This window comes from Danio rerio, chromosome 16 (assembly GCF_049306965.1).
Source record: "Danio rerio strain Tuebingen ecotype United States chromosome 16, GRCz12tu, whole genome shotgun sequence".
Classification (NCBI taxonomy): Eukaryota; Metazoa; Chordata; class Actinopteri; order Cypriniformes; family Danionidae; genus Danio; species Danio rerio.
Genome location: NC_133191.1, coordinates 26,552,849 through 26,570,455, shown reverse-complemented (window position 1 = coordinate 26,570,455; position 17,607 = coordinate 26,552,849). Strand labels below are relative to the sequence as shown.

Below are 17,607 nucleotides of genomic sequence, written 5' to 3'. Positions count from 1 at the left end.
TTGTAATTTTTTTTTACAATATTTTATTTCCTGATGTAAAGAGAATGACTTCCTTTTTGAATTTATTTAAAATATATCAAATTTGATTTGTATAAAATTCTGTGTAATGTACTGAAATGGTCATCAGTGTCACTGTTCATTTTCATTAATCATATATTTAGATAATAGCCTACTAACATTGTGCAAATCTACTTCCCCAATGATGAAACATGAAATCTAAAGCAGAAAGTCTCCACAGTTTTAATGAATGCTCCATTAGTGCTGCATGTTGTTACATTTTCTCTTAACTGAGGCATTTTAATGCATTTATTTATTTTCTTCTTGTCAAAAGGGGCAAAAGGTCATGAATAACACATACTAATACATAAATAAATCTTTTATATGTTCTTTTATTAACATTACAAACCCTGATTAATTCTCCTGTGTGGAGGATGTGGTGTTTATTGCTTTTCGAGAAATAAAAAATAAAATAAAAAAGATTTTCTTTGAATGTTTTTTTGTGCATGACTTAGTAAACATTCATTTTCCTTTGGGTTAGTCCCTTAATTCATCAGGGGTTACCACAGTGGAATGAACTGCCAACTTATCCAGCATTTGTTTTACACAGCAGATGCCTTTCCAGCTGCAACCGAGTACTGGGAAACACCCATACACATTCATTCACACACACATACACTAGCACATGTGTTTGGACTGTGGGGGAAACCAGAGCACCCGGAGGAAACCCACACGAACATAGGGAGAACATGCAAACTCCACACAGAAATGCCAACTTACACAGCCGAGACTCGAATCAGTGACCTTCTTGCCATGAGGCAATAGTGCTAACCACTGAGCCACACCCTTAGTAAACATGTTTCCTAAAATATATGGTACAGTAATCCAATCAGGACCTTCCTAAAGCCACGTTTGTTGAAAACGCCCTAAGAAAAAATCATCCAATCACAACCAAGCATTCGACAACCCTGTGATATTATTTTTATAATGATTTATATAAGACACATACGAGAACACATTTTCATATTTTAATGTTGAAATATTGTGTAACTCATCAATTAAACCAATCTAACGTACAGACACATTTTAGTGCACAATCATGTAGTGCTTTGTGTGATTCACAGCATTGCTGCAAGTAAGTACAACATCCCAAAATTACAAAGAAGTATTGTAGAGTTTACAAGAGTTTAACATTACCAGAGCCATCACCAGATATATTCAACTCACATTTTACACGAGATGGCAGTAAAAATGCTGCAAGACAACAGATGTGATTTATTTCATTACCAGCACTTTTGTTTTTGTATGCTGGCATATGCTACAGTTGAAGTCAGAATTATTAGCCCCCTTTAAATAGGTGATTTTTTTTAATAATTCCTAAATGATGTCCAACAGAGCAAGCACATTTTGACAGTATGTCTGATAATATTTTTTCTTCCGGAGAAAGTCTTATTTGTTTTATTTCAGCTAGAATAAAAGCAGTTTTGAATTTTTTTAAACATCATTTTAAGGTCAAAATTATTAGCCCCTTTAAGGCTATATTTTTTTTTTCGATAGTCTACAGAACAAACCATCGTTGTACAATAACTTGCCTAATAACCCTAACCAGCCTAGTTAACCTAATTAAACTAAATACGCCTTTAAATGTCACTTTAATCTGTATAGAAGAGTAAAATGATAAAATAAATCAGTTATAAGAAATTAGTTATTAAAACTTTTATGTTTAGAAATGTGTTGAAAAAAATCTGCTCTCCATTAAACAGAAATTGGGGGAAAATAAACAGGGGTTAATAATTCTGGGGGTTTTAGAATTCTGACTTCAACTGTATATATTTACTCATTTGCAGATATATTATATCTAGTATTTTATGTCAGATGTGTGGTTTACCCTAAATGACACAGTAAGCAGAGACATTACTAGTAAAATAAAAAAATTAAATAGTGTAAAATGCATCTATTATTCATAGTTCTTTTGTCAATTCCCTTATAAATCTGAATGCATATGCATTTGCAATAGTATCTGGATGCAGCCTTTATGATGCAAGCTGAGATTGCATCACTCAGCGATGCAATGTCAGACACAATGCACACAATGGAGTGAGTGACGTCACCGTGATGGGTAGGGTTAGGTGAGCCCATTAAAAAGCATTGGATGCAGCCCAGATTGCACTGCACCAGGTCTGCATCCAGACCCCTCTCTGCATATGTTTTGTTCAGAAAGAACCATCTGCAAATGAATCTCAAACACCTTTTAAAATATGTTTTTGACCGCTGAGAATAAGGCACGTTGGATGAGTTATGCTTTTGAACTGTTTTAACATACTTCTGTTTTTATTGTGTTTAAAAAAAAAACCCCAAGCATGTTTAAATCGCAAACCACTGAAAATATCAAATGTATAAAAAAGTGAAAAACAAAAACAGGAGACTTCCTTAGAAAAGTATTGCACACCAGTATTAAGGCCATTTTGGTAAACATTCCCATATCATGCACTTGCTGAAGCACCAATATGCTATCTGAAGTTCAAACAAAGAAAAATCGCTCGCGCTGACAAATATCGAACCTATTTTACATTCACAGAAGAGACCAGGGCAGCATTTTTTGTTGTATGCACATATTACTCCTTTTTTCCAAATCTTCAATTTAGAGTAAACAAGATCCATGCTAAATAAATAAATAAAACAATCTTTTTAAATAAACAGAGCATGTTTTCCCCAACGCAGCTTTTTGGTTTTTCGTCGTGCATATTTGAGTACATTCAGTTTCCAAACTCCTCCACGTAACACAGGCATCTGCTTTTAATGCAAGTCGTCTTCTCCCTGCCTCAAGTCATCCAGGAATCTTTGCACTATTGACACTATGTACATCATGGCAGCAATGCAGCGCTGCTAAAACTTGAAGAGGTTGATGAAACCCTGTGGAGACACTGCTTTGCAACAGCTCTCTGGGTTATTGGCAGTGCAAGGATGGTCTGTATCCTGAAGAGAGAAAAAAAGGAGAATTCTGTTAGTGCCAAAAAATTGGCTATAGACAGTGACCAAAAAATAAACTAAAAGCTCACCTTCCAGAAGAGGATGTGGCAGTGTGTGCAGAACTGTAATGTGTCGCTGTACTGCTCTTTGTGAGGGTAACACCGACACAGCTTAAAATACATCTTTTTCCATTCCAACTGCCCTTTATCTGAAACCATGAGGCGCTTGCGGATCTGTGAAAAACATGGCAACTTTATATCAAATCATGAGGCTGAACAAAAAATTATGTAAATAATATGATGTTTCCTAGTTAATGGTCATGCACCCATTTACGAATTTCACTTATTTTTATTTTTGATTATTAATGGCTTATTACTAAAAAACATAAAGACTCGTTATTTTGGTTTAATGTGCCACATTAAAAAGTGGTCGACCAATAAATTTAGCGCTTTTGTTAACATGCTCTGGGCTGCTGAATTTAGTCAAACACTATTTGGTGGTTTTAAACCTATAGGAGCTTCTTTCTTCTGTTGAACAGAAGAACAATATTCTGTTGATATCATAATTTGCACGTCAGTTTCTAATGGAAACCAACATTTTTCAAAATATCTTCTTTTATGTTCAACAAGAGGGAAAAAACTCAAAAGATTTCGAAGCATTTGGTGATTACGTGATAAAGCAAATTATCATTTTTGAGTGAACGACCCCTTTAAAAGAAGGTTAAAATAATGTTAATACAGTCATTTCTGTCACTTATAACGTTTGGAAACAAAAAAAAGACAAGAAGCTGCACAAGAATTATCATTTCTAGTGCGCACCCATCACTCAAACGCAGTATACCAGGGCTATTCAATTAGTTTATCATGGGAGCCAGTTCATGAAAAGCAACCCAAATGAAGGGCTGGAGAGATATGACTTACAATGCGAGTGATTACACAACAGCCTATGTTGTATTTTTGCTCCTTAAGACACCCATGTTGGCTTTTTTTTTACATTTAAATGTTAATAATATGTTGTATTTTGAAACTACATAATATCAGTGCATTGTACAATGTGGCAAATGTATTTCAAAGCACATCAAAATCAGTGCATCGCATAAGTAGGCTTCTTCTACATTTAAACTCATTCATTTGTTGTGTTTTAAACTGCATAACAATTCGAAATGCAACAACTATTGATTTTGGTTGTGCGATTAGAGTCCGAAGAACAATCAGGGTTTCGCAGTTATCACATCTCATGTAAATTTAAGCTTTATATTAGGTAGGTATTTAAATGATTACATACATAATCATTTTAATAATTTGTCTAGCACATCTTTTGTTTAGATTGCGCCATATGTTTTCTACTGAGTGCGCCTGGAAAGGTGCGAGTGCGTCACTCCACTTGCGCATGCATATCAACATATATTCTTACATATTGGAAAAAACAAACATGTGCATGGAAAAGATGCGATATGTGAAATGCCCGCTGCTTTAGATAATGAAGTGTGCGTGCGTATTAGCCTTGGTGTAGAAGCTCGGAACTTTGAACTAGTGCACAGTTGGCATAACTGTGTTTAGTTGCAGCATTTTCATTCCGTGCAACAGAAATGCGATGTTGAGAAGCCTTTAAGATTAATTCAGTGACGAATTTAAGCGACTATAGTGAAATCGGCTTATCTTTACATCCCTATTATCGATATCAGTGCATTGTAAAAAAAGGCCTTTTCTACAAACATATTTAAATGTTTTTGGCTGCTTGCGCCACTCGTTTAATGTCAAGTGACTCGTGCTCTGCACAGCCTTCAACAGCAGCTCGTGCTGTATTGAACAGACGCACAGCACTTCATAACTATAGCTGCTGTTTTTCAACTAAACTAAATTTATTTTTGATGGTCACACTATTTGGAGGGCCGGAACAATTGCCTCAAGGGCGAGGTTAAATAGCAAAATTAAAACAAAATTCTATTAGATAATTTCAGATATTAGATAGCACAGTTAGTTTTGGATAAAATGTGACACTGCAAATTAAAAAGCCACCATCATGTACCTGTCTGTCTGTGAAGTGATACTGGCAGAGCTTTTTCCACAGCAGCCGATCTTCTGTCAACATACTCAGGTCAGGACACACTTGACCCAGACTGACCAGATCTCGTCCATCCGAGAGACGCTGCATGATGTTGAGCTGTAAACTCACTGGCAGTTCCAGCAACGTCATCCCTGTGTTTTTGGGCTGGACAAATGACAGCAGAAGGTCTCGGTTTACATTTAGGATCTGAACAATTTCAGGAGATTTGTTTGCTAAACTATGCAAATATAAAGAGTTTTACAAATATCCACATATGTAATATATTCAAAGTACAATATACACACATACATCATGAAAGTACAAACATTTTTCATGATTATCATGATTATTACACTGCTCTCTCGAATACTTAATTCTGATTGGTCAACCCTAATCCAAAGTATGTTATAACAGAAATAACCCCTCATACTAATAACACCAGTTCATCTGGGTGCTAAAACATAATGTTGTTATGTGAATACATTCATATCCATATTTATATGATTGTCTTATTTATATGCCTAGGGTTGTTATTTAATGTCGTTTGGCGCCATCTTGAGATTGAAAAAATACACAGGTTAGTTTATCCTGCATTCAGCTATTTTTGATAGTCTAAATCTTGGTGGTTGTTTTTGCAGAATAAAGACTTTTACATAAGCCCGTCAGGCTTTATTCTGCGAAAACAAAAATCACAGAGATGTCAATTAACAACATCATTGCCCAGAATTAAAGGAAAACTCCACTTTTTTTTTTGGGGGGGGGAGGGGGGGGGGATCTCTGGGTCTGGTACTTTTAGCTTAGTTTAGCATAAATCGTTCAATCAGATTAGACCATTAGCATCTTGCTCAATTTAAGGAAAATATGTAACAGTCAATATGGCGAATTAAGCCACGCCTACTAGTACAATCATCGATCGATATACACTGATGTTTCGCAGGGGGCAAAGCTTAGAACAGACGTGTGCTTTGAAAACACTTTATGTGGTCAACAAACACACTGGAATTCCAGCAAATTCTTGCTTGACAGACATAAGAAAAATATCCAAATAAATGCTTGAAATCTGTACTTTTTTATATAATAATTATTTTTAGGGGTTTTTACCTTTATTGTATAGGACAGTAGAGAGTATTGACAGGAAAGCATGGGGTACAGAGAGAGGGGACGGATCAGTATAAGACTGCGAGGTGGGAATCTAACTCGGGTCGCCGTGAGCACCGGAGTGCATGTGTCGACGCACTAACCACTACACCACTGGAGCAAACTAAATCTGTCCATTTAAATGAACCAACTACATTTAAAAACAAACGTTTTTAGGTTTTGTGATATTTATTAAACGAATGTGAGGTACAGTCAGTCATGTCAAACCCACATCGCATGACAGCAATTACTCAGTGTGCATGCACATTAACTCGAGCAACCTGAAAATATGCAGATTTAGTTTGATTCTGACATTTAGAAATGAAACTTATGAGATGGTTGTAGTTTATTGGCGATTCCAAATATGCAATGTAATCGTAAGCTTGGCAAACATTTTTGGAGAATTTGATGTCTCCCCATTCAGACAGAATGCTGAGCATACTGCCCGAGAAGTGTTTCAAAGATGGCCATCGAGTGAAATAACTGGCTGAATGTATTTAAAAATGGTAAAACTCAACTGTTTAACTCTAGGAAATTTGTAAAAATTTGTTCCTTTAAAAAAAGAATAATAAAAATTCAATCTTGCAGGTTTGGATTCTGGAATAAATTACACCAGAACTTTACATTATGGTTCATATACACTTACTGACTCACTCACCCTGTTGATCTGAATGTTGTCTAGCTGCTGCTGCCACTGCAGTATGTTCTCCATGCGATGCACCCAGATGTTGATGTTGCCCACCAGCACAGACTTGCCCATGTCCTGAACCAGACTGCACAGAGACGCATACAGTGTCTGCAGAAGTTCTTTAATCGGCCGGACATTTTGCTGATCATCGAGAACTGCGGAAGAGTGCAAATGTTTAGTTAGTTAAATAAAGTTCAAGGACGCACAACATAATTGGTTCAACAGTGTTGACAGGATCTGGTGTGTGTTACTGGAGACCTCATGTCCATGCCAGAGGCTTTCATAACACATCAAAACAAAATACCTTTCTGTTATGATTAAGACGTCGCACACTAATTTATATGGTAAACTGAGGAATGAAGAGAGCTCCAGGTAAATGTGGCCAACAAGTGAGCAATCTGCTTTCCTAAAACAACCTGCACCTTTGTTTAGCTGAGATGACTTTTGGTTTACAACACAGCTGAGGTTCTTGTTTGCTCTGTGAAGCTTGTTGTTGTTGTCGTTTCGGTGCAGACAATTATATAAATCTCCATTAAGCCATATTTTCGTTGAGAAGCTGACCAAGCTCACTAAAAAGTATTTTATTGCAAAAGATTTCGGACAACAGAATAAACAGATATTCTGTTATGGCAGATTTGAGCCTAATCTAAAACACAATTTTAATACAAATGTCAGAGTAAAATTTAAGAATGAAGTACTAAGAAAATGGAGAAAAAATTGCAGAATATCATGAAAACATATTTAATGCACGATGAGTCATGAAATTAGCCAAATTTCACATGAATTCTACAAGAATTTAAATATTTTATTTTATTAAATTCTAAATGTTTCTCAGTTCCAAATTGAGATTTATACAGCATCTGAATGCTGAATAAATAAGGATTCTAATGATGTATGATTTTGAGGGATAATTTAAAGGTTCAAATATCAAAATACTGATAAAATTCTTCTCTAAAGTCGTCCAAAATAAATTCTTAGCAATGCATATTATGAGTCAAAAACTTAGTTTCATACATTTATGGAATTAAACTTTCTAAATGTCTTTAAGAAAGATGATCTTTACCTAACCTTCTAATGTTTTCAATTTTTTTTAATTCTATAACTTTGATTCATACTAGGTATTTTATTGCGTATGTCCACAAATATATGCCAAGCAACATAAGACTGGATTTGTGGTCCAGGGTCAAATACTTCTAAACATTTTTTTATAAATAATGAATTTGTATTTTTATTATTATTATTATTATTATTATTATTATTATTATTATTATTATCATCATCAAACAAATAACAAATATTTTACAAATTTTAAATGCTATATATTTAAAGCATTGTGTGAAAGTAAATATTTTATAAATTATTTATTTACTTGCATTTTAACTCAATATCATTGTTTGTTTTAAAATGCAAACAAAAATATGCAAAAAATTAGTTTATATCATTACCACAAATTTTTTTTTCTGATTTTTTTATTAACATTTTGGTAAATAAAACAACTATTTCGCAATTAAAAAAACAGAGACAAATTATCATTTGTCCAACAGAGCACTCCGCCCCACTGCACCATTTCTATACAATACATTATGCACATTTTTAATCTGTTTTACATCAAAATACCTTTATATGGTCCCTCATCTATTGTACAAATATAGGCACACAATGAGTTACAATAGGCTTAGCAAATATAAAATAAAGAAATAAAATAATATAAAAAGAAATTAAGATAAAATGGAGGGAAGGAAAAAAAAAAGTGAGAAACAAATAAACAACGGTCAAACTGTAAATACTAAGTTTGGATCCATTTGCTCTATATATGTCAGCATTGGTTGCCAAATTAGATAACCTTTTTGAATGCAAAATTTTGTGGAGTACCGAATCTTCCCCATTGTACAATGGTGCATAAGATCCCAAATCCTACAATTCATATTTTAATGCGTGATAAAAAAAAATATATATAATTTCCATTAGAAACATTTACAAAGTTATAAAAACATCTGGCATAATTCTACAACTTGATAGAGAAGTAGAATGGGGGAAAAATCTTTTCATGGGGCCTCAGGAATGCAAGCTGACATTCTTGGAGTTTAACGGTGTCTATTAGTTCTCCAAATGAAGTGCTGAAGATGTGCGATACCAACAATAAAGCGTACCTTTCTGCACAACCCTTTCCAGAATGTTCATGTAGTTTTTCTGTGCCACTCCACTCAGAGAAGGCAGTTGGGACTTGGCGATGAGCTCCAGCAGCTGAAATGTTAAACATAAATTTGAGAGGTCAGACTGAGAGACTGTGTGTTCCAGCATTACTTACAGACTGTTATATTCCACTCTCTTCAGCCTTGGCAAAAACAAAGGGCTCAGAATTGGGACGCTCTCTTTCTCTCTCTCCCCCCTCCTCACACATTCACTCTGGCTTATGTCTGTTATTGAAGTTCAGACACAAGCAGATAAGCAGCATTACTTCAAATGCTTTACTGACTGTAAAACAAAGAGTGTGTAACTTTACCATAACTCAGCTTGTGTTATAAATGCATGCGATCAGTTTGACAACAACAGAGGTTGATATTGTGATGTTAGGACAGCCAAGAGCAGATATTTGTGTGGTCAGTTTGGCATGACTGGCATGTAATATCAGCACTGTTTGCATCATGGAGCAAAAGTGACCCACACTCGACCCAGCAGCATGTGAGCATTGTTATACCCCCTACACCCTCCACAGCAAGACCCTGATGACAGATGCTAGGAGGATTAACATTTAGGGCTAGGAAGATTTTAAACATTTAATATAAATGTCTCTTATTTAGGTTTACGGAGGCTCTATTCATGTTATTATTGCTGACTATATCTTTTTTTAATAATTACTGAAGAAAACTGAAATGGTTTATGATTTAATTTGTGAAACAAAAAGGAGTTACAAATAAGTTAAAAGTAATAAAATGTAAATAATTGACTATGTTTTTCTATTTTAATACAATTTCCTTTTTTCAAAACTATTTCCAGGCAAATTTGGAAATCTAAGTCAGTGATTATGATCAAACATTGTTTTGTAATTATTTAATAAAATAAAAAATAAAAACAATACAATATATTATTAATTGCAACATATTTGAAACAATAAATTTTTCATTATAAACATTTTTAAAATGCTAATTAGCTATTTGAAACACTTTTAAGATTAAAAAGCTGCATCACAGCTTGAATAAATTTTTGCATCACAGCAAAAATATGAAGCAGCACAACTTCACGATAAGGCTACTTGAAGAAACAAAACATTTCTTTAATGTTGCTTGTAACATCGTAATGTTTCAGCTCAAAACACCCATCAGATTATTTAGTAAACCTTTTTAAATCTGGGAAATTTGAGCAGTTATAGCTGTTTTTGTTGCCAGTGCCTTTAAAGCTGATTCTCTTTAAGTCCACAAACCAGCATTGAAGCCTCTTATTTTAAAATTGTACTGAGTCTATGCGGCTGTGATGATGAATTACGTAGAAATTTTGCTGTCTTTATTTCCAACATGCACTGTTTTAAAAACATTTTAAACATGTAAAACTCATTCTTGAGCATAATTGATGAAGATTGATGATCACAGAGAGCTGAACAGATCTGTTAATCCCAGTTGCATTCCGCACATATTCTTGTAGACAGAATTATACGTGTTACTATGGAGACATGTTAATACGTGTCTGTCAATCAATGCGGTGGGCAGGGAAACGGCCCACTGTCGCAGTGGGCCTCAAAATGAGAGGGATTTGGATCCTATTTTAACGTCGAAAATGTAAAAAAATAAAATAAAAAAATAAAAAATAAAAAGAGTTATTTTCTTTATATGATCGAAATATGACCGTGGACACACTATATCTACACAGGTCTGTCCAAACAGCTTACAAAAGTTGATTTTCATCATAGGTGCCCTTTAAAATTAATTACGTTAAATATCCGACCCTTTGACATTTAGAAATTATATAATCTACTGATGTTATTTATATCGGTGTAATGTTTTGCCACAACAATGTCATTCAAATGCTATTTGTATTCTCATATATAAAAAAAAACACATAGCATAGTAATTTATAGTAAATACGCACGATATTGGAAAAATCTAAGATTGTGATTTTTAGTTATTCTGTGATATATATTGCGATATAAAAACAATTTCACCAGATGACTTGAATATCTCCATTTGGAAAGAATTTATCATTTTAGACTGATTGGGGTTGGGGTGATTCTGTAGGAGGAGCAAAAAAAAAAAAAAAAAAAGATGAAATACAGTGTTTTGTCCTTTTCCGAGTATTCAGGTACAACAATTGAATAAAAAAAAAATAATAATTTAATCAAAATACATATTATTGAAGTTACAAACAACAATTCTCTGCAACTCTCACATGGTCACCAACTAAAGCTAAGCAGGGCTGTGTCTGGTCAGTACCTGGACCACATGGAAAGCTAGGTTGCTGCTGGAAGTGGTGTTAGTGAGACCAGCAGGGGGTGCTTAACCTGTTATCTGTGTGGGTCCTCATGGCCCGGTCTCTTGATGGGGACTCTATAGACTTTTTTTCTTAGAAAGCAAAATTACTTATGTTTTGCGTGTATGCGCAAGGAGAATGCTAAGAATTTCCAGTCAGCAGCTGATGCAAATAAACAGTTACATTTGGACAGCTTTGAAACGATAGTTTAAAACTATTTTTCCTGCTTTTAACATCTTTGAACTAATACTGCTGTCGATCAGCGCCACCTCCTGGACTGATGATCATTTTTAAAAATGTGATCTAATAGGAGGCGAGGCAGTGGAGCAGTAGGAAGTGCTGTCGCCTCACAGCAAGAAGGTTGCTGATTCGAACCTTGGCTCGGATGGTGTTTCTGTGGAGTTTGCATGTTCTCCCTGCCTTCGCTTGGGTTTCCTCCGGGTGCTCCGATTTCCCCCACAGTCCAAAGACATGTGGCACAGGTTGAATTGGGTAGGCTAAATTGTCCGTAGTGTATGAGTGTGTGTGTGGATGTTTCCCAGAGATGGGTTGCGGCTGGAAGGGCATACACCTTACTAAAGTATGATTAAAAAATAAAAACATAGCCTTTCCTATAAATTACTAGTGTTTTCTCATATGGGTTAGAAGCTCATTATTAAAGACAAAGTCATACTGATTGGTTACAGGGATTTGACATGCTATGAGATTACCAGATTTACGAGTAGTCTTTTTTTGGTCATATGTAGTCTCATATAGGTCTGGTTTTCCATCCCTACTGAACCCGATCTCTGTAACTGAGCTCCAACGCAACACCAGCACAAGGCCAGACAAGCAAGAGACAAACTGTAAGATAAACCTGACACTACGGTGTCTCAACAGCACTTGGAAATTTCGAGAAAAAAAAGGGATGAACGCTTGAAGCACTCAAGTGAACTTCAGTGACCGAAGTACAAAAGTCCCAAGTAAACATCTTGATCCTGATCCTGTGTTTACCTTAAGTGAACGCAAGGATTCATGACCCAATTTCTCCAGCACCTTTAGCTTGTCATAGCTGACTCTATAGCACAGTGGAATCAAGTGATCGGATCAGAATTCAGGGTCACAATGCAGACAGTTAGAGAGAAGGGCTTTGAGGGGGAGTTAATGGCCATCGAAGTCATTTGACTTTCCGTTCTGGTTTCATATGCTTTCTCAAGCTCAGCTGTCTGCTAGGACATTTTGTGACAGTGACCTCGCCGTCACACTGACCAGTGTTTTTCTGCTCTTGGCCTTTGCTTTCATCAATGGAACAAGTCAACCAAGAGGAACATTCAGTCATTAGTGACCCTAAACCAACGCATAGATGACCAACTTCAGTTCAAAGGCTCCCATTTACTACAGGTGTGAGTTTACAAAATCAGGCTACAATGATACTGTTTTTGCTAATTACGGGAGTTGTAAAAGGAAAATTTACTGAAGTGCGGTTAAACACTAGGGCTGAGTTAAAATAATAATAATAATAATAATAATAATGTGTAAATCCTGCAAATGATTCTTTGTGCTTGCTTTACTTAGTGATAGTTCACCCAAAAATGTAAATTCTCTCATCATTTACTCATCCTTAACTTGTTCCAAACAGGTTTAAGTTTCTTTCTTCTGTAGTGCACAAAATAAGATATTTTGAAGAATGTTGGAAAGCAGCAGCTATTGACTTCCACAGTAGGAAAAAAAATATGGATGTCAACAGCTGCTAGTTTCCAACATTCTTCAGAATAATATGTTTTGTTTTGTGAAAGTTCCCCTTGAGAGGATGTGAATACTCTTTGTACTTCACTTATCCTCCTGTAGATGTCACTATATTTCGAGTTGGTTCACTCACAAAAACAAAACAAAACGTATTGTCCATAGCAAGTTGTGCCAACATGAGCTAATTCTGTATATTACAGATGTACTAGGTGCTTTTTTATGTTTCGGTATAAATATTTCGAAATTCACTTGTAATTTTCAGCAAATTAATAAATGAACATTAATAATGAAGTGATTTCCAAACACGTGTCCTATTCTTATGCCCCAAATAGTGACACATCCGTCTCCAAAACCCGACAGGTGGACAAATCTAAACTTGCTTTTATTAAAGCAAATATAAATATGCATTTAATAAATAATACTGCTAATAACAATAACATTATACAAATGCAAATTGTCATGAATTAACTGAACAAGGCATGAAAGAAATGTACTATGTGTACAAATTGTACTATGTGCTCTGTGCAGTTTATGTGCATGTTAGTGATTCTTTTTTTTTTTTACCTTTTTTTTTGGTCCAAGGAGAAGTAAAAGTAATCAAACAAATGTGTGGGTGTGATTTTTTATTTTAAATAGAAATGTGTAGTTTGTTTTTATAGTTATTTCAGCAACCAGCAATCCTATTTAATCTATTTAAATATATATATATATATATATATATATATATATATATATATATATATATATATATATATATGTCTTAATGAAATACTAATCGAATAGATACAGAAACTAATCACAAACTAAATCTAATCAAATCAAAGTGTGAAATTTATGATACCATTAAAATAGCATTAATTGTGGAGATGGCTAAATAGGACTCCCTGTTCTTTCATATGCAATTTTCCTTAAGTTAATTTCTTCAGTTCAGACTATAGAGTTCATATTTGAGAATTTTGAACTGTAAACAGTATCTGATGATAGCGTTGCTTTATCATTTGTTTCCTCACCCATTTTAATTGAATTACCACATCACAAAGTACAATATTTATATTTATCACCGCTCAAGTTTGCTGTGATAATCTACACTCAGTTACACTCATATTTCCATAACTAGAAACACTGCAAAAATGCACACAGAGACATATGTGCATCTGCTATGAAACAGCCCCAGAGGCCCTCTTGTCTGGTGTGTGATGATAAGAATGAAAACAGTAGCAGATACCCTGAGCACAGGACCTAACCCTTCCTTCTTCATACGCTAAGCCTGGCTATAGTCACCATTCACCTAGCTATAAACAGACAGTGGAAACTCACCCTTACGACATAATTAAATCGCCTGGTGTCCTTGATGGCACTGCAGAAGTCCAAGCGATTGAATGCTTCTCCCAGAGTACAATATCCATGACGCTGTGAGAAATGATCAAAGAGGAGTTAGTGGACTGTTTGTTCACACTGAAACCCAGGAGGAAATCATTAACAGATCTTACCTCTTTGGTGCTCCCTTTATGGACATAAATCCATTTGTCTTTATAAAAATCTGAAACAAAGCAGTCAGTTAAGTTTTTACACTAGTAGACACCTCACATCTTAAAAAGTCATGAGACACGCTGACGACACTTACATGGAATTTTTGTGTTGTTGTTCAGCAAGTCCTTCTTTCGCTTCTTTGCAGCCACATCATAATTAATGCTGAGGATCAAATTCTCTTTGTCATGCTCTTCCTTGCAGTAGCTGAAAACAAAGACAAGTGCTTTTCGTTTAATATCATGTTAAAGGTCAATTATGCAAGTAATTGATATGCAAATGTAGTCATTTCTCGTCTGCATTTACAGCAACCGTTCTAGAAACAGTATATAGTTCCAGGATCTGACCTGTCCTATGGTCACTATTAATAGCAAGGTGATTAAAAGATGATGAGCAAACACAAAGGCATTTTGTGTTTACCACAGCAAGCTATTTACTGCAGTGCTGCATCACCATCTATAAAGATAGATATTTATATACAAATTTACGTAGACGTATGCATGTTTGGTTCAGCAAATTACTGGTCACACTTAAATAACACTTAATATGACACTTCATGGATTATCAAGCTAAATAACGTAATACGTAATCAAATAAATACTATATATAATATAAACGCATTTGAAAAAATGTTATTGAACAAATATTAAGCAACAAACATCTCACGACTGTAAAGTGAATCTGCTGTCAATAATTATATTAGAAATGTCTGTTTTTGGATTTGACGCAGATCTCGCGTCGACCTGCAGTAAACTACGCCATTTGTTTGATGATGCTCTCAGTGTTGGTCAACGGAGGATATCAGGGCAAAGACTTGAAGTGCAGATTAAACACCGACCTCTTCCTCTCCAAAACATTGTTATTCGTCTCGTTGTCATCTTTCGTCGTTTTTTTCCAGCCGTCCTCTGTTTTAACCCAGCTTTGACCAGGAGACCGCCAGTCTTGTCCAAGAAACGGCATTGTCAAGAACCGAAAACGAGCGACAACGAAAGAAAACCAACTAATGTTAAACTTGAGAAGCGGTTTAAGTGCTTTTCTCGCCGCAATATTAAATCCCACTGTGTCTGAACGCGTCTCTGATGATAAAAGTGCGCAGCTGTATTTATATTGTCAGGAGGAGAATCCGGAAGTTTTCCTGGCCCCGCCCCCTCTGGACGGCGCTTTCCAACACGTGGCTTTGTTTATCATCTTCCTTAATATTGCAAAACCTCAGTAGAAACATTATAGCTCGTAGAGCTCGGATCCCTGCCGGATCATCTGTCCTCATGCGCTTATGAAATATCATACACGGTAAATTCAATTTGATGAGCACAAGATTCTTATTCAAGTTCACCGTGTTAAACAAACAACAATAAGACTGTTCAGAAATGCCCAGACAAAAGCTTAAAATAGAAAGAAAGCCCTTCGGTTTAGATTATATATTTGAACAAGATATTAATGTTATATGTAATGCTGCCATATAAAAAACAGATAGATTGTAGGCCTAAGTTTGGGATATTGGAAAAATAAGACTATAATACACAAGATTAACCTTTAATCAGAATGGTGTATCGCCTACATATACTATAGTACAGTTGTCACCAAACTTGTTCCTGGAGGGCCGGTGTCCGGCAGATTTTAGCTCCAACCCTAATCAAAGATACCTGAACAAGCTAAGCAAGGTCTAACTAGGTATACTTGAAACATCCAGGCAGGTGTGTTGAAGCAAGATGGAGCTAAACCCTGCAGGGACACCGGCCCTCAAGGACCAGGATTGGTGACCCCTGCTATAGTATATGGTAGTAGGTACTACAGTGTTTTTGATACATTCTACAGTAAAATACATGAAGTAGTTCTTGCACATAATCTAACTATAAATGCAAACAAGCGACCAAATACCTAATTGTTTTCCAGCTTCCAGCACCTAGACTGCAGCTCTGCACAAGAAGTTTGGCCAGAGGAGAATCGGTCGTGCACAACTGATCCTGGTTTCTCTCGAGGTTTTATTTTCCTTCACTTTTGTCAATTGGTAAAGTTTTGTACCTTGTCAATGGCTTGCTTTGTTTGAAACTTGTGGAGATGCGCATCAATGGGTTTGCTCTTTAGTGTTTGGACTTGCAGCAGTGAATTTTAAACCACATTAAACTGCACTAAACTGATATTCAACTCTGAAAACTGAACTGACGCAGTTTCAATCTTCTATAACTTCTATGTTAAGCTGCTTTGACAAAAAGTGGCAAGTACTATAAAACATACAGTACCATGCCCTTTACTATAATTTGGTTAAAAACACTAGTATTTACTGTAATTTACTTGTATTTTGACTCCATAGAAGTGGGTCAAGCAAAGGCTGATTATCCATTATGAATAAAAGCATACGTTTTACTTTATCACTAAACCTGCTAGCAACAAGATCAGAGTCTAAGTGACCTTCTATTTAGATAACACCATTTTGTAAAATGAAACTGGTAGAGAACTGCGCTTCACACCGTAATAAGGAAACATGATCTTTTGGAAATCGATTTCATCAATACCTGTTCACTTTTGTTTGGTAATGATCTGCATACTGTGCGAGAAATGTGACCCAGCTGCCCTACATTATGATGTAATGAGAGCTGATGGAAATGGGAAACTAGCAGCGTCCTTTTATCATTTAATCTCTTTAAGTCAGACGTACGAGTTTCTCTGTGTTGATTGTTTCTTTTCAGACACTTTAAATCTTATCAGCTTGAAACAGTTGTGTGCTTGGACCAAAGGATTTGTAGGATGGGTATATTAGCAGTGCTTTACACTTCCTTGAGGCTAAAATGGACACTATATTGTTTGCAGACCCACTGGTTTCATTTTACAACAAGATGTATTTACCTGAGACATGACTGACACCTAAAAAAATGTGCCAATGCCAGTAAATGTATACAAAGTAAATGGGAAATTCAAGTTTGGCACATAGATACATCCAAATTGGTCAAAGACAACATGTCTAAACACAAAAAACTTATTATAAAAGAAAGAGGTTATAATGCAAGTAAAATAAAAAGATTTTGAAAACAAAATGTGAAAACATTGGTATAAGTTTG

The 17,607-nt window shown here is 35.4% G+C and overlaps 1 protein-coding gene across 1 annotated transcript; it reads right to left on the bottom strand.

Annotated features, from left to right (window-relative positions):
- Positions 1-2,319: 2,319 nt before the first annotated feature.
- On the bottom strand, positions 2,320-15,628 carry fbxo32 (F-box protein 32). The gene is given in 9 exon segments (NM_200917.1): positions 2,320-2,973; positions 3,057-3,200; positions 4,996-5,178; positions 6,809-6,993; positions 8,989-9,082; positions 14,342-14,434; positions 14,515-14,564; positions 14,649-14,758; positions 15,390-15,628. Coding segments are annotated over 9 exon segments (1,071 nt in total). The 5' UTR covers positions 15,512-15,628; the 3' UTR covers positions 2,320-2,883.
- Between the last annotated feature and the right edge of the window lie 1,979 nt (positions 15,629-17,607).